General features: G+C 44.6%; 1 protein-coding gene across 2 annotated transcripts in view; it reads left to right on the forward strand.

Annotated features, from left to right (window-relative positions):
* The window catches only part of CDH13 (cadherin 13), a 1,164,519-nt gene that overhangs the window by 589,475 nt on the left and 555,798 nt on the right, over window positions 1-19,246 (forward strand). For both annotated transcript variants that reach the window (XM_016930253.3, XM_016930251.3), the window contains one exon: window positions 532-684. In XM_016930253.3, the coding sequence (XP_016785742.2) occupies window positions 532-684 (153 nt within the window). The remainder of the gene's footprint in view (window positions 1-531; window positions 685-19,246) is intronic.

The following is a 19,246-nucleotide window of genomic DNA, read 5'->3' on the forward strand; positions in this document are numbered from 1 at the left end:
ATATATGTATATATGTATATGTATAAACCTTTTCTGATGAGACGAAGTGCTTCCTCTGCACCATGCCTAGTACCTAGTAGAAGTGACAGGGCAGGTGACACTGGATTAGTGGATATATGTAAATACCTGGAATCTTGATCAATGCATGCGCAGCAAATGGCTTCCATTACCTTTTTTGTTTTGTTTGCAGATAAATATTTTTTTTAAAAAAATATATTTCGTGGAGTTAAAAATAATAAAATGTCCAACTTTGACTGAACTGGCATTATTGCCCTCCTTGATCCATCACTGTATGTCACCTGAGTGCTGGTAAGCTTCCTCAGCTGCCAGCTTCAAAGACGTGGATATTAGGATGAAAGGCGTTAGGCAGTGATGCTATTTCTGGTGCTGTTACTTTAGTCAAATCTGTGTTCACCAGGTACCCATGTGCTGGCACCTGTGATTAGTGAATTGCTCATGGGAGTATGTTTGCAATGTGCTTTCTCTGTGTTTTCCAGACAGTTTTAAATGTCTCTCTGTTTTTCTGACCAGGTAGTTGATAGTGACAGGCCAGAAAGGTCCAAGTTCCGGCTCACTGGAAAGGGAGTGGATCAAGAGCCTAAAGGAATTTTCAGAATCAATGAGAACACAGGGAGCGTCTCCGTGACACGGACCTTGGACAGAGAAGTAATCGCTGTTTATCAAGTGAGTACCCCTCTCCCATGCCCACCCTGTGCGCAGAAATGTGGCTTTCAAAGATTGTTTTCTTCCCACTGAGCTCATTATTTCTGTGCCTCATCAAACCCGGGACTGCATGGCTTTAGGGTGTTTCTGTGGGAGCTGAAGTGGATGAAATTGAACCCTGACAGGGCAACAGTGGGGGGTCTTTATCTCATCAGTAGAGCCCTCCAGGCCTGCATCAGACTTTGGGTACCAGAGACCAAGAAGGGAGACCCTGGGGGCATCTCAGAGGAGGTCAGAACCCTTAGGGCAACTTTGGCTTTCCAGAGACCAGCTTGATGATCAAGAGCTGGAAGAGGTATAAACCCCAAGACCTGATATAATTAGCAAGACATGGTCCTTAGGGTGAAAACAATTGCTAAATATTCAGCGATAAAAGAGTAGTTAAATTATGGCAGATTTTGCAAGGCAGTTTTCTCTAGCCATTTAAAATGCTTCTGAAGAAGTTGTAGTTATATGGGAGAGATTCAAGATATTGAATGAAAACAACATACAGACACATATGGTATCCTCATTACCAATGGAGTATTTGCACATATCATGAGGTGTATATGTTTAACAAAAATGATAAAGAAAAATCAGTGGGTTAATGGTTGTATTTGGAAGTGATTGATTGATCGATTTGGTTTTCTTACCTACTTAAATGCATTATTGTGAGTTTCCAGTGAGAAGATACTATAAGGGCGTTGGAGGCATAAAGTGCTGGACAAACATAGAGCAGTAGCAAAATGATAGGTAGTAAAGTCCTCACCCTCCAGCAGAACCCTTACTGGGCAATGCGCTCAAGGGTCTCGGGCCCTGGGAGGATGCGGGTGCTTTCCAGATTTCCATCTCGGAAGCCTTGCCAAAGCCTTTTCTGAGCATTTGCTGGGGGAGTCACCTGTCAATGAGAACTGAAAAGTGAGCCATGAGTCCCAACTTATACTCAAGGGGGAATCAGGTAGTTGTATAAATTGAATGTTGGTGCCCTCAGAAATACCCAGTTCCAGCTGGCCTTGACAGTAATCAGAGGTGACTTGGCAGCTATTGGGGTCCAGCTGCTGTAGGAATAACCAGCAGCAGACTATGGATAGATGCCCTCTTCTCTTTCTGTGCCCATCATGGGAGTCTCCAAGAAAGTTCTGGCACAAAAAACTAAGGAAAGATACAATAAATTTCATAATTTCTTAGCAGAGTGATCAAGAGCTGTGGAATCTGATATGGTTTAGCTGTGTCCCCAATCTCATCTTGAATTGTAGCTCTGAGAATTCCCACATGTCATGGGAGGGACCCAGTGGGAGGTAATTGAGTCGTGGGGGTGAGTCTTTCTCGTGCTGTTCTTGTGATAGTGAATAAGTCTCATGAGATCTGATGGTTTTATGAATGGGAGTTCCCCTGCACATGCTTTCTTGCCCACCATGTAAGAAGTCCCCTTGTTCTTCCTCCATCTTCTGCCATGATTGTGAGGCCTCCCCAGCCATGTGGAACTGTGAGTTCATTAAATCTCTGTCCTTTATAAATTACCCAGTCCCGGGTATGTCTTCACTAGCAGCATGAGAACGGACTAATACAGCATCTGAGATCCTCCATTCAGGTCTCAGCGCTGCTGCGTACTGAGCTGTGGGACCTTGAGCAACACTCTTACCCTCCCTGATCTTGGGATTCTTGTCCATAAAGTGTGAATACAGCTAACGCTTCTGAGGATTATAAAAAAATGAAATTACTAGTTTTTGCTAACTAGTAATTGCTAAACAGCTAATAAAACAGAGCTTCGGTTGCAGCTTGGAGCTTCTCATACTTTTTAAAAACTGAGGCCATATAATATTACGGTAGTTAAAAGCATGGATTCTGCACACAGCCAGATTGGCTGCATTCAAATCATGGCTATCATGTACTAGGTGTGGAAACTTGACAAATTGTCTGCCTCAACTTCTTATCCTGGAAAATGGGAAAAATAATAATGATGTCATAGGATTTCATAAGGATTAAATGAGCTAATACATATGAAGCATTTAGAAAATGCTGGAAACATAGTAAGCATCATATAATCTTCCTACATGGTTGACAGTAATCAATGATATTAAAGGTGAAGGAAGGTAAGTGAAAACCCAAAGGATTCCAAGTTATAGCCCAATCTCTCATGTCCAGCACAAACTTTCCTTGAGTAGTCTTGAGTTTTTACTATACTTTTATAGTCTATGTCATAGCATATGGATTGATTGAGCAATTCATTTATTTTACATACATTTAATTGAGTACTTATAGGGTAAGGGACACTCTTCAAGGTGTTAGGAGGATACAGTAGCAACAAGACACACTGGGTTCCTTGCTTTCATGTATCTTTTATTCTAGTTCTTTGTTTCAAAATAAACTGGCTTGAATTCCTCTCTTTTGTGCGTAGGTGACATGGCAGGAAGTTGTGCCTGGTTTGTAACATGGCTTGTTGATAACACCAGCACAGGGTCATATACCCTCATTGGAAAGGCTACTGGTATTTAGTGGGAATGCAGTTTCTTACACAAATACTTGGGTTACTTACGACTGGCAGACTGGGGCCCAGCCCTTAGCAGCGCACTCTTCAATGGGCTCATGAGGGCCTACTTTCTGATGCCGTTTCCCTCCATGCTTCATGCACTTCAGTTCGGTCATTGTCCTGTTTTCATCACACCCTCACTGAAGCTTCTTACTGTTGCTGAAGCTTCTTCCTTGAAGAAGCAAGTTTGAGGAAGAGCCCCGATCACTCTGTGGTTCTTTATTTGTAGATGATGAGAACTGGGTTACTCTCATGTTGGTCTACTTTGGGCACAGGAATGTTGCAATTTCAGTTCATTCCAAGTGCCTGTTTAAGAATAAGTTACTATTTTAGTAGTACAGCTAGATCCATGGTATTCATGGTAGTCAACATGGTTGGGAGCAAATGTGGTTCTTCAAAGAGTAGAATCCTGGGTCTCCAAATCCTCACATTTTAGTTTCTAGTCTTGCAAGTTTAAAAAGGAGAGAGCCGGGTGCAGCACACCAACATGGCGCATGTATACATATGTAACAAACCTGTACGTTGTGCACATGTACCATAGAACTTAAAGTGTAATAATAATAAAAAATAATAAATAAATAAAAATAGAAATAGAAAAACAGAACAAGAAAAAAAAAAGAAAAAGAAAAAAAAAAGGAGAGAGCCTGCAGGTGAATGTGTTGCCATCATAATAGCGCCAATGTTTCTGTTGTTTAAAGTTAAGTGCTACTCACATGCAAGTACGTGTTGATGTATTAACGTTTTCCAAATCCAACAAGAAATATTTTGATCTAAACCTCAGGGATTTGTATGATAAGAAATAATCTGGAATACATTTGTCCTTGGGCCCCTGAAAGTGCATCACCATTGAAGCTCCTGTTTATTGAACACTGCATGGCAGATATTATGCTAAACACTTTGTATAATTCTCTTATTTAATCCATTTCACACAAGAGACTTAAGAAGTAGGTGTTAACACCATTTCACAGATAAGCAAATAGCTGTTAAACAACTTTTTCAAGGTCTCACAGCTGGCATGTATTGGATTTGGGATCCATATCCATTTCTTTTCAGCTCCAAAGCCCCACATTTTCAATCACTAAGAAACACTCTTCCTATTTTATCCCCAGCTAGATTTTAGATCTAATCTGCAAATTCCTTAGCTCCTTTCCTGGGAACTCTGCTCACTGGGGCTGGGAAGGGAGTTTGGCTGGCCGGGTGATCTATTACTTTTTAAAAACCATCCATTTCCGTGACCCACTGCCATCTTGCCACTCCTCCCTGCCCCAGCCCCCAGAAAAACTTCCCCAGCTTCTGACCCAAAGTAGCACCTGGCAAAATAATTTATCTCTTGCAGTATTGGAAGCTGACATACTAATGCAAAGCCTCCTGAAATATTACTCATTATTATGCATTTTGCCAGCATTTGAGTGATTTGTGAACTCTTCACTGGAATAAAGTACTGTAAATGATTCATGAATGACCAAGTTTATGAAATTCTATAAAAATATTAGCAGGTGGTAATGATTCCCTCACACTGAGAATATGATCTACTGGCTGCAAATTTGCCAATATGGGATGACAGGAGTGGAGTGGGAGACCGTCTGTTAGGCGAGTGGGGGGAGGAAGACGGGGGGGTGCGGTTGGGATGGGCTCTGCAGGAGGTGCAAGGCAAAACAGGAAGCAGGGCCAAGACCATGGTAGCAGGCAGGTGTCCTTGGCAGGAGACCTTCACACTGATCTGTTGTCCAGTGGGAGATGCTCAGATAACTGGGAATGTCAGAGCTGGGTGGGAGAAGAGAGGAGCATATGGAAGAAGAGGCAAAACTAACTTTATTGAGCATCTATTAAGTGCCCAAGAATTCCCTAGATCCCTGACATACACAAACCTATGAAAATGGTTATCTTGTCTTCACTGATGAATTAGATGAGGGCTAAACAGGTTCCCAAGATGTATTTTTACTATTAATGTTGGGGTGAACATATCTTGAACATTTACAGTGTGCCAAGTCTCCATGCCAAATACTCAGATGATGGTCTCATCTCATCTTCATAAAGATAACCTTGATACGTCTATCACACTCAATTCTAGAACAGGTAACTGGAACCACCTGTGTTCCTGGCCTCAGAACATGGAAAGGACCTCACTGCCACCTTCTGAGTATTTGCTCACATTTCATACTATATAACTTGTTCTTTTTTAGCCAATTTCTTGGTCAAGTTTTGAATTTGTGGTCAAGAATGTTGTCATAAAATTGAAATACGACTGGCATTCAGAGGTATCCTTGCTCATATATTTTCTTTTGTTAATGTGGCTCTACCCCAATTCTAACCCATCTGTAGCTCCATGACAATTTGGCAGAATACACATTAAAGTGAAAAATGCTGCCGTCATGCGGAAATAGGTGTATCATCATGTCAGTGCTTATAAGACAATTGGGAGATATAGATGCACCCATATTAGAGAGTTATTTAAGTGATTAACCTGGTTGTAATAACATTCATCTTATGAACAAATGATGCACGTATTACCTTGATGGGATTGTACTACACCTGATTAGACTTGTACTTGGAAAGGACCCCAGCCCTCACTAGTAGGGACATGCTCTGTATGTCTTCTTTGTCCTCTACTCTGGTCTCCCCCATGGCTACCTTTCTTAGCCAGGGTTCTTGGTGGCAGTCAACAAAATCACCTCCAACTAGTTTACAAAGGAAGAGATTTATTAAAGAGTACAGGTAGCCAGTAGGATTGCCCAAAGTGCCAAGTAACCTAGCTGACAAGGCCAGATGAGGTGGTGCTACAGGAAATACCCACATATGAAACTATTCTAGGGCAAGGTTTTTCAACAGTGGCACTATTGAAATTTGAGGCTGGGTGATTCTTTGTTATGGGGGGCTGTCCTGTGAATTGTAGGAGGCTTAGCAGCACCAATGGCCTCTACCCACTGGATGCCAGTACCACCACCCCCCACCCACACACACACCTAATCTTGACAATCAGAAATGTCTGCTGATATTGCCAGTTGTCCTATAAGGGGCAAAATTGCTTCCATTTGAGAACCACTGTTAGAGAGAAGTGTCATAGTCCATTTTGTACTGCTGTAACAAAATATCGGAGCCTGGGTATTTATAAAGAAGAGAAACGTATTGGCTGTCGTTTCTAGAGGATGGACAATCCAAGATCAAGACACCAGTAGGTTTGGTGTCTTGTAAGGCGATTCTCTTCTTGCAATATGGTGCCTGGCACCTTGCACCCTTCAGAGGAGAGGAAGGCTGAATTCTCATATGGCAGAAAGTGGAAGGGCCAAAAGACAGCACCTATTCCTGAAAGCCTTTTAAATTAAGGCATCAAACCTACCCATGAGGGTGGAACACGCATGCTCTAATCACCTCTAAAGGCCCCCACCTCCCAGCACCATTACATTGGCTATTACATTACAACAAGAGTTTTGGAGGTGACAGGCATTTCAACCATAGCAAAGAGTCAATGTCGCTGCTGCCTCTTCCTGCCACTTTGCTCTGATGCTCACAACTGGATGTGGCAGCCCTGCTTGGGTTACCTAAAAGAGCCAGGTGACTTTGCCAAGCTCAGAACCTCTGATCTGCAAAGCACAGCTGTGGCCTCCTGCCACTCACTTCCATCCAGTCTCACGCTGGTGCATCTGCAGGAAGAACCTAGACCATAAGCAGGACTCTAGCTGCAAGAGAGCTGGGTCAACATAGTTTTTAGTTTTTCCAGCTCCCTGGTACAGGAAAGTCCGCTTGCCAGAGGACTGGAGTGGTGGTTGTCATCTACCACATTGTGATGACATGAGTGCAATTTTTTTAATTCCATGGGTTTTTGGGGAACAGGTGGTGTTTGGTGACATGAGTAAGTTCTTTAGTGGTGGTTTGTAAGATTTTGGTGCACCCATCACACGAGCAGTATACACTGAACCCAGTTTGTAGCCTTTTATTCCTCATTCCCTTCCCACTCTTCCCCCTTGCCAAGTCCCCAAAGTCCATTGTATCATTCTTTTGCCTTTGCATCCTCACAACTTAGCTCCTAATTATGAGTGAGAACATATGATGTTTGGTTTTCCATTCCTGAGTTACTTCACTTAGAATAATAGTCTTCAATCCCATCCAGGTTGTTGCAAATGCCATTAATTCACTCCTTTTTATGGCTGAGTAGTATTCTACCATATATATATATATGTATGTATACACACACCACAGTTTCTTTATTCACTCATTGATTGATGGGCATTTGGGCTGGTTTCATATTTTTGCAATTGCGAATTGAGCTGCTATAAACATGTGTGTGCAAGTATCTTTTTCGTATAATGACTTCTTTTCCTCTGTGTAGATACTCAGTAGTGGGACTGCTGGAGTGCAGTTTTATTCCAAGTGAGAGCCTGTCAGTGAGAAGCTTAGCTGCCCAAAGGCAGGTAACAGGCTCACACCTAGGAGAGTGTGTTCTCAAACCTGTGATCTTAACTTCTGTCATCATTATGGTCCTATCAATCAATAACACACATGTGACCTAGGCAAGAGCCCTGAGTGGGACAAAACAAAGGATTTGGGTTAAAAGCCCAGGCTTTGGAGCCAGACCTACGGAGGGAAGAATCTTGACTCTCCTATCACGTGAACCATATGAAATTGCCATTCTTACAGGTGAAAAAGAGGTGAACATTGGCAATTTCATGGTTCATTCTAATACTCTGACACCTTTAGCCAGTTACTTCTCAGCCTCTGTTTTCTCATTTTTAGAATGAGAGTGAGATTACAGTATCATCTCCTAACAGTGTTATAGTTAGTGGGTGTTTATCACTCAGCCCAGTCACTTAGTAAGTGTTCCGGAATTGGGAGCCAGCCTGCCACATATCGGTTTTATAGTTTAAGCTCCCTGCAAGTACAATGGAGTTGAAAGCACTTGTGAGGGAGCAGCTAGCAGGTAAACAGTTGAATGTCAGTAACTCTCTGTAAAAGGGAATCATCTCACTGGGCAGTTTCAAACTGTGGCCCCAGACTAACAGCGTCGCCTGGGAACTTGTTAGAGATGTAAATTGTTAGGTCCTTTCCCAGGCCTGCTGGATCAGAAACTCTCGGGGTGGGTCTCTACATCTGGGTTTTAGCAAGCCCGCCAGGTCATCCTGAGGCTCACTGTAGTTGGAGGAGCACAGGTCTAAATAATCACACTCTTGGGTATTAACATCATGGCAGCTGACCTGATCACTAATTGGCCTTGATGAAGATGACCTTTGAACCTGTTTCGTTACAGTTCTGGTGGGGTAACATGTACCTCAACTGTGCTTATTTCTCCTGGTGCTCCAGTGTGCCATTTGAAAGCCCTCTCCATCCAATTCCAACTCTTCCAAACTGCTTTCTTTTTGTTTCATTAGTGGCACCTGAGAGCCAGGCAAATTTGTCCCAGGCTTCCTTGCTGCATCCTGTCTAGACTTTGGATGACTGTTAAATGCGATGTTACTGCGTGTTTGCTTGTTTCTCAGCCGGAGATGAAGATGTCCTCAGAAGATTGGAGTTGGAACAGGCTGATGTAATTCCCGATAGGGGAAATTAGCCTTGGGGTCGGCAGAACCAGCTTTATCTGCCTTAGTAGATCTGTGACCTTGAACAAAGCATTTGTGGTTCTTGAACTTTGTTGCCCTTGGAATCATCTGGGGAGCTTTGAAAACCCTGAATGCCCAAGCTGCACTCCAAACCAATTAAATCAGGATGTCTCAGAGTGTGACCAGGTGTCAGTATGTTTATAAAATTCTCCAAGTTTTTCCATTGTGAAGCCAAGTTTGAGAAACTGTTGTGTTACTATAACTTGTCTGTACCCCAGTTCGTTCATAATTAGGAATTAATATAATGATACCAACCAACTAGGTGTGTGTTTGAATATCAAGCGAGACAATGCAGGGGTTTCTAACACATAATAAAAGTCAAAGATCTCATTTCTCCCAACTGCTTGACTCTGAGCAAACATCTGAGGCTGCTTTCTAATGCCTCCTTTGACACAAACACTTAAAAATAGGCATTCAGAGAAACAGAATTTAATAAACAAACGCTTGTCTTCTGAGTGCTTGTGAAAAAATAATTCGAGGTTTGTTCGCAGCCCCTCCCTACCGCTGTACCTCTGATCACCTCCACCTGACTTCTTCCAGTTCATCTCTTCGTATTTCCAAGCACTTCATTTTATTACAACCCGGCCTTATCTGTCAGGTGCAGCTGGCGAAACTGAGGCATGAAGAGGTTAAACGACCTTGCGGCGGCAGCCACATACCTGGATTAGACTGCTGAGTTGCTTCTGACTGATTATTTATTTGGTCCACTAAGCAAAGCTGCTTCCTCACTCAGGGCTATGGAAACATATTTTTCTCTGAACTTCATTAGCACAAACCCCTCAGAAGAGGTTCAACTTGAATCTTGGCAGGTGGGAGAACCCCACATTCCTTAATTTTCTCTTCTCCACCCCCACACTGGTCTTTGCATCTGCGGCACCTGGCCCACACTCGGGACTTAGCACACATCCATGGAATGAATAAATGATACGATGGCTACATTTTTTTTTTTTGCTGTTTTAGTTGTCTAACTACAACCAAGTCTACTTCATCATGCTGATTCTTCAAATTACTTGGCGGCATTTTCTTTCCCAAGGTGCTGAAGCATCGCAATACGTTGGGACTGCAAGAGCCTTAGACCCATTTTGTCCAGCTCAGCAGCCCAGCGAATTTATAGGGAACAAGTTAAATAACGGGGCAACTGCTCAGACTCCCAGGACTTGAGATTCCCTGGCTATGACGAGCATTGTGACTGACACTCTGGGACCAGATCCCCAAATGCAGGGGCAGGGTGGGGGGCCATCCATTCCAGCTCCCGCCACCCACTAGCTATCTATATGCCTTCAGCTATCGGCATAAAGATATTTATTTTTATTTGGTAAAAATGAGAAGGGAGAGGAAGAAGAAGCGCATTAGTGGTGTGGACTGGAAGACAGAGGAGCGAAAGAGGGGATACGGACAGGTTGTCCTCCTACGCTGGGACCCTGAAGTGTGTTGAAGACCCTTGGGTTCGAGAACAGAAAATGATTGAAGTCATGTTTTACGAAAGACTGCAAGATTGAAAGTGAGGGCCAGAAGCTAATTAAATTGATCACAAACAATTGGGTCAGAACCCGGATGTAAGCACCACGGCTATGGGAACAGGTGGCCAAGGATTACACAGTTGGAAAGAGAGGCCCCCTCTGACACCTGTAGCACTGTGGCATGGGAAGTGCCGGTCTTCAGGGGTGGGTCACCGTGGTGACATCTCCCCCAGTTGCCCTGATAAGGGAGGAGGCAGCAGCAGTTGGCACATGGTATGGAAGCTGACATTGATCAGGAGGCCCTTGTGAAGCCAGCCTTGGGCCTCCCAGGAAATACCTGGAGAATAATATTGTGATGGGGGCTGAGTTCCTGTGGAGCGGGTTGGAAGCTGGTGGTCCCTATGATCAGGGAATAAAGGCAAATGTGTCCCATGTCGTCATCCAATGCTGGGAAGCCAGCCAACCTCCATGTTACCCATCTCGATTCTGGCCTGCCCACTGCTTCCTGTTTAATTGAAGCAGATGCCTGACTGCTCTGGATATGAAATAGGGATAACCTGTGAGCAGAACCCCCAGGTAAAAAGCACGTGGGGGAGCATGCTTTTTGGCCAGCTGAGTTTTCTCTTCCAGTCTAGAGAAGTGGAGGAAAACAGGGGAGCAGCTGGGGACCATAGAGCCAGCGTCCACGCCAGGCAGCGCAGACTCAGCAGCTCCATCAGAAAGGGATCAGCTCAACCTGGGGGCCGATTCATTCAAAGGACATTGATCTGGCACCCAACTTGTGTTAGCCACTATTTCACAGTGCTGGGGATACAGCAGCAAACAACCACCAAATCCCTGCTTCGTGGAGCTCTGTCAATCTACAGGCATTAGTGAGTATGTGACGATCAGGTGGCCCTAAGTGCTGGGAATAGACACGGAGCCGATAAAAGATATAGAGGGTGGTGGGAGACACTGCTTGGTCCAGGAAGGCCCTCCTGGGAGGGGCCGTGAGAAGGGAGGCCAGATGGAAAGTCTCCTGAGGGCAGGAATGAGTGCTGTCCTTACCTCTCATGTACCCCTGACAGATTTTCTCAACCATGGATGCTTCAGTCCCCTAGCAGATGCCTGGCAGTGTCTGCAGATGTTTTTAGTTGTCACAACTGGGGCTGTTATTGCCATCTGGTGGGTCAGGGATGCTGCTCCACATCCTGCCGTGCACAGGACAGTCCCCACACATCCGCAGGGCTGTGCTCTGCAGGCTCCTTGCATGGCGTTGGCCACTCAGAGGGTCTAAAATTATTGCATGGTTTGTTTGCTCAGTATTCATCAGGCTTGGATAGTCAAGAAGTCTGTCTTCATCTCTGGGGCACCATCTTCATCTCTGGGGCACCAGAGATGAAGGAAGGGACACTATCTCTGTTCTTGTAAAGTCCACACGCTAGCTGGGGCAATGATTTGCAACAATCGACTATATTATCTTGTGAGAAGGGTCATGTTACAGGTTCAGCCTTCCGAAGGACATGAGGTCAAAGCAAGTTCTCAAGAATGAGGAATGACAGGAGACAGAGACGTGGACGGGGCAGGAAGGGTGCTGTGAGGACAGCTGATGGAAGAAAGCACTTAATGACACCTCCAGAGGAGTGCGTGCAGTTTAGAGCGGACGAGGGTGGGGCCGTGGCAGGGCTTGACTAGGAGCAAAGGTGGGACTCGCATGCTAAGAAGTGAGCTTAGATAGGATACTCCTGCGGCGAAAGGGACAAATGATGGAGGATTTTTGGCTGAAAGTGACATGATCAGATTTGGATTTTACAGGAACTGATCCGGTTGACATGCAGGGGATGAATGGGAGAGAGTGAGTTCTGTCTCTGGGTCTTTGGAGCCAGAGTGACACACATCAGATAGATGCAGTTTTCACCCAAGAAGACCTGGGTAGTGAATGGGATTAGTCCAAACTCATAGTGAAGATATTAAATATACCTTGGGATGAAAAGAGTAGCAGGAATGCAGACTTGTAGGAGGAGGGCAGCCCATACCGGGCCTCACAGGGCAGGATAAGGTGCTTGGATTTTACTCTAAGGAAGCCTCAGCCTCAGAGGGTTTTCAGGAAGGGAGTGACATCCAATTTGCATTTCAAGAAGATAAGATTTATTTGAGCAAGTCAACAGTAACATTCAAATTGTCATGAAATAGAAATTAATTCAAACATGCATTCATTTATTGAGACCCCACTACCAGGCACTGGGGAAAAGAGATCAAAGATAAAACCTTGCTTTCCCTGGAGCTCTGCCTTCAAGTTTCCCTCTACACATAGCAAACCAGAAAACCTTTATTTTTTAATTCACAAGTAGAGGGTTGGGGAGCATTTTATGCACTGACTGGTTCTCCCCATTTAGTCTGGCATAATTTCCATGCCAAGTAAATATTCTCTTTTAAAATTTTAAATTTTGAGGGTTTTTTTTTTCTTCTACGGGGGTTTATCAGTGGGCTCTCTCAAAATTTATTAAACACAGTTGGCCAGAGCTGTTCGCTGTTGATTTCTTTGATTGGTATCTGTTTTAAGATCTTTATTATCCAGAAGGCGTATCTTTTCTCCCCGTGAGGCATTAGGTAGTAAAAGAGATCATTTCCGTATTTTTCTTTCTTCCAAAGGTGCAGATGTTTGCATAATGGGCTCCTTTAAGTAAAATCCACCTTTTCTAGAATCATGTTGGAAAGCCTGCAGGCCCACGATGAGGGACTATCTTATATTGTTTAACTCAGGAATCCTCGTTCCTGTTTCTGCATGTGGGACCAAACTGAGCCATGTTCAGTGTGCCAGACCAAACACTCTGAAGCTGGACTAGAGTAAAAGCAAACTGGAGAGTCGCATCCTCGTTAAATGATGGCTTAGCATGTAAAACATTCGTGTGACTGGATTGTCAGTGTTTGACAATAAGACGCTGGGAGGAGAGCCCTGTGCTCTTTTGAAATTGATCGTGTCCTCCTTCAATGGATCATTAATAGTTGGGGAATACACATGTAAAAGGAGTAGACCCACAGCAGAGGTCTTGGTCAGAGGTCAGAAAGGCTGAGAAAAATGGGCAGCTGGCATTTCACAATCAGTCGTGGATGCATTTTCTATTCCTTTCGAGTTTTTATTGCAGAACCTAATCATGAACTCCACCAAAGTCACATTAGTTCCTGTTCAGTGTTTCTTATCTCCTGTGATGTGAAGCTCTGGTAATTAGCAGGGCTGTTTCTGCTCCCAAATAAAAAGGAAATATATTTAGAAAATGGATGTGTTAACTCGGGAAAGCAGGCACAGGAAGGGCTACATGAAGTATCTTTCTCTTGCTGAGGTAGGCTGCAAGTTGATGTGGAAGAAGTTCTAGATCATACTGTGTGTTCCCTGCCTCACCACCCCCGCAAGCCTCTTGACTCCCTATTCCCAAATCTGGAATTATTTTTAGAAAGCTGTCCCAGGCCGGCACGGTGGCTCACACCTGTAATCCCAGCACTTTGGGAGACCGAGGCTGGAAGATCACCTGAGGTCAGGAGTTTGAGACCAACCTGGCAAGAGTGGCCAAAACCCCATCTCTACTAAAAACACAAAAATTAGCTGGGCGTGGTGGCAAGCGCCTGTAGTCCCAGCTACTCGGGAGGCTGAGGCAGGAGAATCGTTTGAACCCAGGAGGTGGAGGTAGTGGTGAGCCAATATCATGCCATTGCTCTCCAGTCTGGTGACAGAGCGAGACTCTGTCTCAAAGTTATCCCAGAGGATATCAAACTGAGAAGACAAATATTTCTTGGGAATGCCACAATGTGGATGACATAATTTTGGGACAGCCCAGGAAATCCGGGCCCTAAGATAGAAAGAAAGGAAAACTGTGAATTCGGTATTTGGAATGTGAACCAAGCATATGCCGGGAGACATCCTCGAAATACCATTTCCATTCAGAATGGTTGCTCCCTTTGTCCACATGCCTTCATCTTCCTCGGGCTCTGACCTTCGCCCAGCTCTCTAAACTTGAGCAAATGCCCAGAGCAAGACGTGGTGCTAGGATCGGAACAGGGAAGACACATGGAAATGAATAAGGTCACATTCTAGATAACTTGCACATCACGGCCCCATTTTTGTAATAATGCGTTTCTCCATCCTCCACCCCTATCCTCACTTCCCTCTTCTCTATGAACAATTCAGTTTAACTGTGTAGGTTGGATCATGGCATGCTGGTACCCTGGGGTGATGGAGAGTTGCCTTCCTACTGAAGGTCAGCCACTGAAAGAGCATCTGTGCGTTGGCAAATCTGCTAGGTTCAGGGCTCTCCGAGGGAATAGATAGGAGAAAAATTGTGGATTCACCTTTGATTTTACTTCCTGATGGAGTCAGGATTGGGATGAGGAGAATTGCATGTTAACAAGCATAGATCGCACATGGAGTGGCTGTCCTTTGAGGTAGTGAGTCCCCTCATGGTTGATGTGTTCCAGCAGGAGCTGGTGAGCACCTTCAGGAAGAGCACAGAGGGATTGTTACTTTATGTAGTTACATTAGAAGTAGGGGGTCTGCAAACTGTGGCCTGCAGGCCCACTCCATTTTCACCCACTCATTGCATATTGTCTGTGGCCTCTTCCACCCTGCAGCTGCAGAGTTGAATAGTTGTCAGAGTGTGGCCTGCAAAGCCAAAAGGACTTACTCTGCCCCTCTACAGAAAAAGCTTGCCAACCCTGGACTAGATGAACCCTGGTATGGGTTGGATGTTTGTCCCCTCCACATCTTATATTGAAATGCGACCCCCAGCGCTGGAGGTGGGGCCTGGTGGGAGGTGATTGAATCATGGGGGTGGACCCCTCCTGAATGGTTCAGTGTCATCCCCTTGGCGACCGAGTTCTTGCTCAGCTATTTCACATGAGATCAGGATGTTTATAAAAGAATGTGACACAGAAACAGAAAACCAAATACCGCATGTTCTCACTTATAAGTGGGAGCTGAACAATGAGAACACATGGACACAAGGCGGGCTTTTCAGAGGGTAGAGGGTAGGAGAAGGGAGAGGATCAGGAAACATAACTAATGGGTGCTAGGCTTAATACCTGATTGATGAAATAATGTTTACAACAAACCCCCATGACACAAGTTTGCCTCTGTAACAAGCCTGCACTTGTACCCTTGAAATTAAAAGTGTTTTCTTTTTTTTTTTTTTTTTTTAAAAAAAAAAAAGGCTGGGCACGGTGGCTCATGCCTGTAATCTGAGTGCCTTAGGAAGCTGAGACGAGCAGATCACTTGAGGTCAGGAGTTCTAGACCAACCTGGCCAACATGGCGAAGCCCTGTCTCTACTAAAAAAACAAAAATTAGCCAGGCATGATGGCGCGTGCCTGTAATCCCAGCTACTAGGGAGCCTGAGGCAGGAGAATCGCTTGAACCTGGGAGGCAGAGGTTGCAGTGAGCCAAGATTGCGCCAGCTGCACTCCAGCCTGGGCAACAGCAGGACTCTGTCTCAAAAAACAACAACAACAACAACAACAGAAAAAACAAAAGTGTGGCACCTCCCTTCCGCCACACACTTTGCTCTTGCCTTTGCCATGTTATACGCCTATATCCCATTTGCCTTCCACCATGATTGTAAGTTAGTCCTGAGTCCTCCCCAGAAGCTGAGCAGATGCCAGCATCATGCTTCCTATACAGCCTGCAGAACCGTGAACCAATTAAACCTGTCTCTTTTATAAGTGACCCACTCTCGGGTATTTTTTTTATAGCAATGCAAGAACAACCTAACACAAACCCTCATATTTAGGAATTGATAGCTCCAGCCCTTTTATATCTAATTTTAAGAGCTTTTGAGACTATCATAGTTTATGCATTAAAGGAAGCTTATAAGTTTCCCCTTTTCTGGGTATTTCCAAGGAAAGGCAAAAATGTGTCACCCTGAAATGATGGTGGTGTTGTCTGACCTAGAGATGAACTAAGTCCAGTCTGGGACAGGCTCCCCAGGGAGCATTTTCCTGGAGGTCAGTGTGAACCCACTTTTCCAGATTGGCGACAGGGCCAGCTTTAGGTCCCTTGAGATTGTCTGCATCCCACTTCCTAAGTAAACAAAATAATGACTAGAAAAGTCTTTTCAGGAAAGGGAAAATGTGCAAATATACGAGACAAAATTGTTTTTCTTTCCCAGCAGTTTTCTCCCTTAGGACTATTTCACAGGCCTGAGCTACCCTAGGAGTCTGTTTTGCTCACAGGCTAAGCGTGAAGCCGACCCTTACCCTCTCACACAGTGACGACCATGACAATGTTGATGATCATAAGGAGCGCTTGCAGGCTTGGCTAGTCCTTCACAGATGCTACGTCACCAGTCCTTGTGCTGACTCAACGAGTAGGTACCTGTATTAGTTTTCTATTTCTTCCCAAACAAATTACTGCAGGCTTGGTGGCTTAAAACAACACAGTTTTTATCTTACAGTTGTTTAGGTCAGAAGTCCGACATGGTTCTCACTGGGCTAAAACCAAGCTGTGGGCAGAGCTGGCTCCTTCTGGAAGGGAGCATCATTCTCCGGCCTTTTCCAACTTTTGGGGGCCACCTGCATTCTTCAGCTCATGACTGCTTCCTCCATCCTCAAAGCCAGCAACGGAAGCAGCTCCTTTCACACTGACATCTTTCCTATTCTCCCATCCCCAGCCCTCTTTCCTTTATAAGGACGCTTATGAGTCCATTGGGCCCATCTACATAATCCAGGATCCTTTCTTTCATTTAAATTTATCTAGTTCACAACATTAATCTTCTTTACCATGTAACCTCACATAGTCAAAGTTTCCAGACATTAGGAGGTGGGCATCTTTGGGGGCCGTTATTCTACCTACCACCACTCTCCTTGTATAGAGGAGGTAATGGAGAGACAGAGTGGGTTAGGAACTTGTTCAAGGTGACACAGCGCTAAGTGATGGATGTTCTTAACCTTTGACCCCAGCTATTGTCATCTTTGGAAAGCAGGGATGGATAATGTGGCCAGCACAGTGTCCAAGGGGTTCCCCTCTTCTGCTGGCTTCAAATAGGGTGACGGCCGGAGGGAGAAGTAACTCTGGATGAACCCCCAGAGGCAACCCTGGATTCTTGCTCTGAAAGCTCATAGGCAGTGTGTGGCAACACTGGTGTCTCTGATAGGTTTTCTTTCCAGAGTGGGAGTGCCCCAGCCTCTTGCAAATCTTCCTTTTCTCATAAATGTTACCTAGGTGCTTTGCGGGGATGGTTTTCTTCAGAATGAGTGAGTGTCACAAAACAGCCGGCCACTTGATTTTTATTCCTGTTTGGCACAGTCCTGGGCACAGAGCTCCTTTCCATTCATTGCTTAGCAAGAAGCAGGCCCCAAATAACCACCTGCCCCAAGGCCCTTTTGTCCACTGGAGAGGATAGGTGATTAGATGGAGGGTAATTGATGACGCAGTGTCAGTAGGGAGAGGGAAACCCCTTGAGGTTGGACCTAGGCAGCTCCAAGTCCAGATTCCTGCTCCAGTGCAACTGATGCTAAACAACAACAGCTAGGCTTGACTGAGTACCGCTGGGGTTCAGGTGTGGCGTGAGTGTGTTTCCTGAATGATCACTTAGAAGTTAAGTCTCCCCTGCCATGCCGGGGGCATTGTTCTAGGCACAAGGGATTTTAGAGTGAACGAAACACATTTGTAGCCCTACCGCCAGCCCCTCTGGAGCTTGTAGTCCTAAGGACCTTAAAGGTAAAGATTGTTTTTGTCCACTTTGCATGTGGAGAAACTGAGCTTAGGAAAGTGTCTGGGAAAAGGTTACATGGTAGCTGATAGTGAAAGAACCAAATGACAAACCCACGTCCTCCCCTCCAGAGCCCAAGCTCCACATACTGACTCTGTTAACTGCTTGGTTTGGGCCGGGCACCATGGCTCACGCCTGTAATCCCAGTGCCTTGGGAGGCCTAAGCCAGAGGATTGCTTGAGGCCAGGAGTTCAATACCAGCCTGGGCAACATAGAGATTCCATCTCTACAAAGTAAACAAATAGATAAATAAATTAGCACAGTGTGATGTTATGCAGCTATAATCCTAGCTACTTGGGAGGCTAAGGTGGGAGGATAACTTGAGCCTGGGAGTTGAAGGCTGTGGTGAACTATGATTACGTAACTGCATTCCAGCCTGGGTAACACAGTGAGACCCAGTCTCAAAAAAGTACATACACACATATATAAACAAACACTTGGTTTGCAGGGAAGCACCCTCCAATGCACAGGTCAGCCCCTGCCCCAGAGAATGACGCAGCTCCGAGTGCCAATAGTGTCACTGCGGAGAAGCCCCGGTGTAAAATGAAAATAATAAAATCCACCATGGAGCGTTGCTATGAGTTTTGCAAGCCCTATCATGTGAGCCTTCATCTCACCGAATCATGTTTTCACTGACTGGATTTTCAGCTGGAATCGTGGCATGTCAGGGCTCTGCCTAGCCGGGCCCCCCTCCTACCCCTGACCCGAAATCTGAGAAATGACCAGTAACGCGGTTCTAGAGGAATTTGCCAATGCTCATTTTTTATTCTATGTGGTGGTGGTTTTTTTTTTTTTTTTTTTCTCATTGCAGAAGACAAATTCTATTTCCTTACTCCTGAGGGAAAACTAATTCCAGCAAAGGCCATTTGTCTTTGGTACCTTAAGATCTAGATAATTTACTGCAAGTTTATTTTTATTGAAAATTATGTAGATATTATTCAGAAACACAATTTTCAACTATACGGCACACTTAAGCACGTTATATTTTAAGTGTTAATACATAGACTAAGGATATATGCTAGAATGTGCATTTCTCAAAGACACTTTTTTCTTTTTTGTGACTCACTGCATTCGAGGTCCTTAAACTTGTGTGCTATGAAGTGCTAAAGGATTAAAATATTTTCAAATGGATATTGTGCTGTAAGTTTTGAGTTGTTACCATTTGACTGCAATTCAAACTCATGATGCTTTATATAGCTTAGATGATTAATTCAGAAATAATTTGCAT

This window comes from Pan troglodytes, chromosome 18 (assembly GCF_028858775.2).
Source record: "Pan troglodytes isolate AG18354 chromosome 18, NHGRI_mPanTro3-v2.0_pri, whole genome shotgun sequence".
Lineage (NCBI taxonomy): Eukaryota > Metazoa > Chordata > Mammalia > Primates > Hominidae > Pan > Pan troglodytes.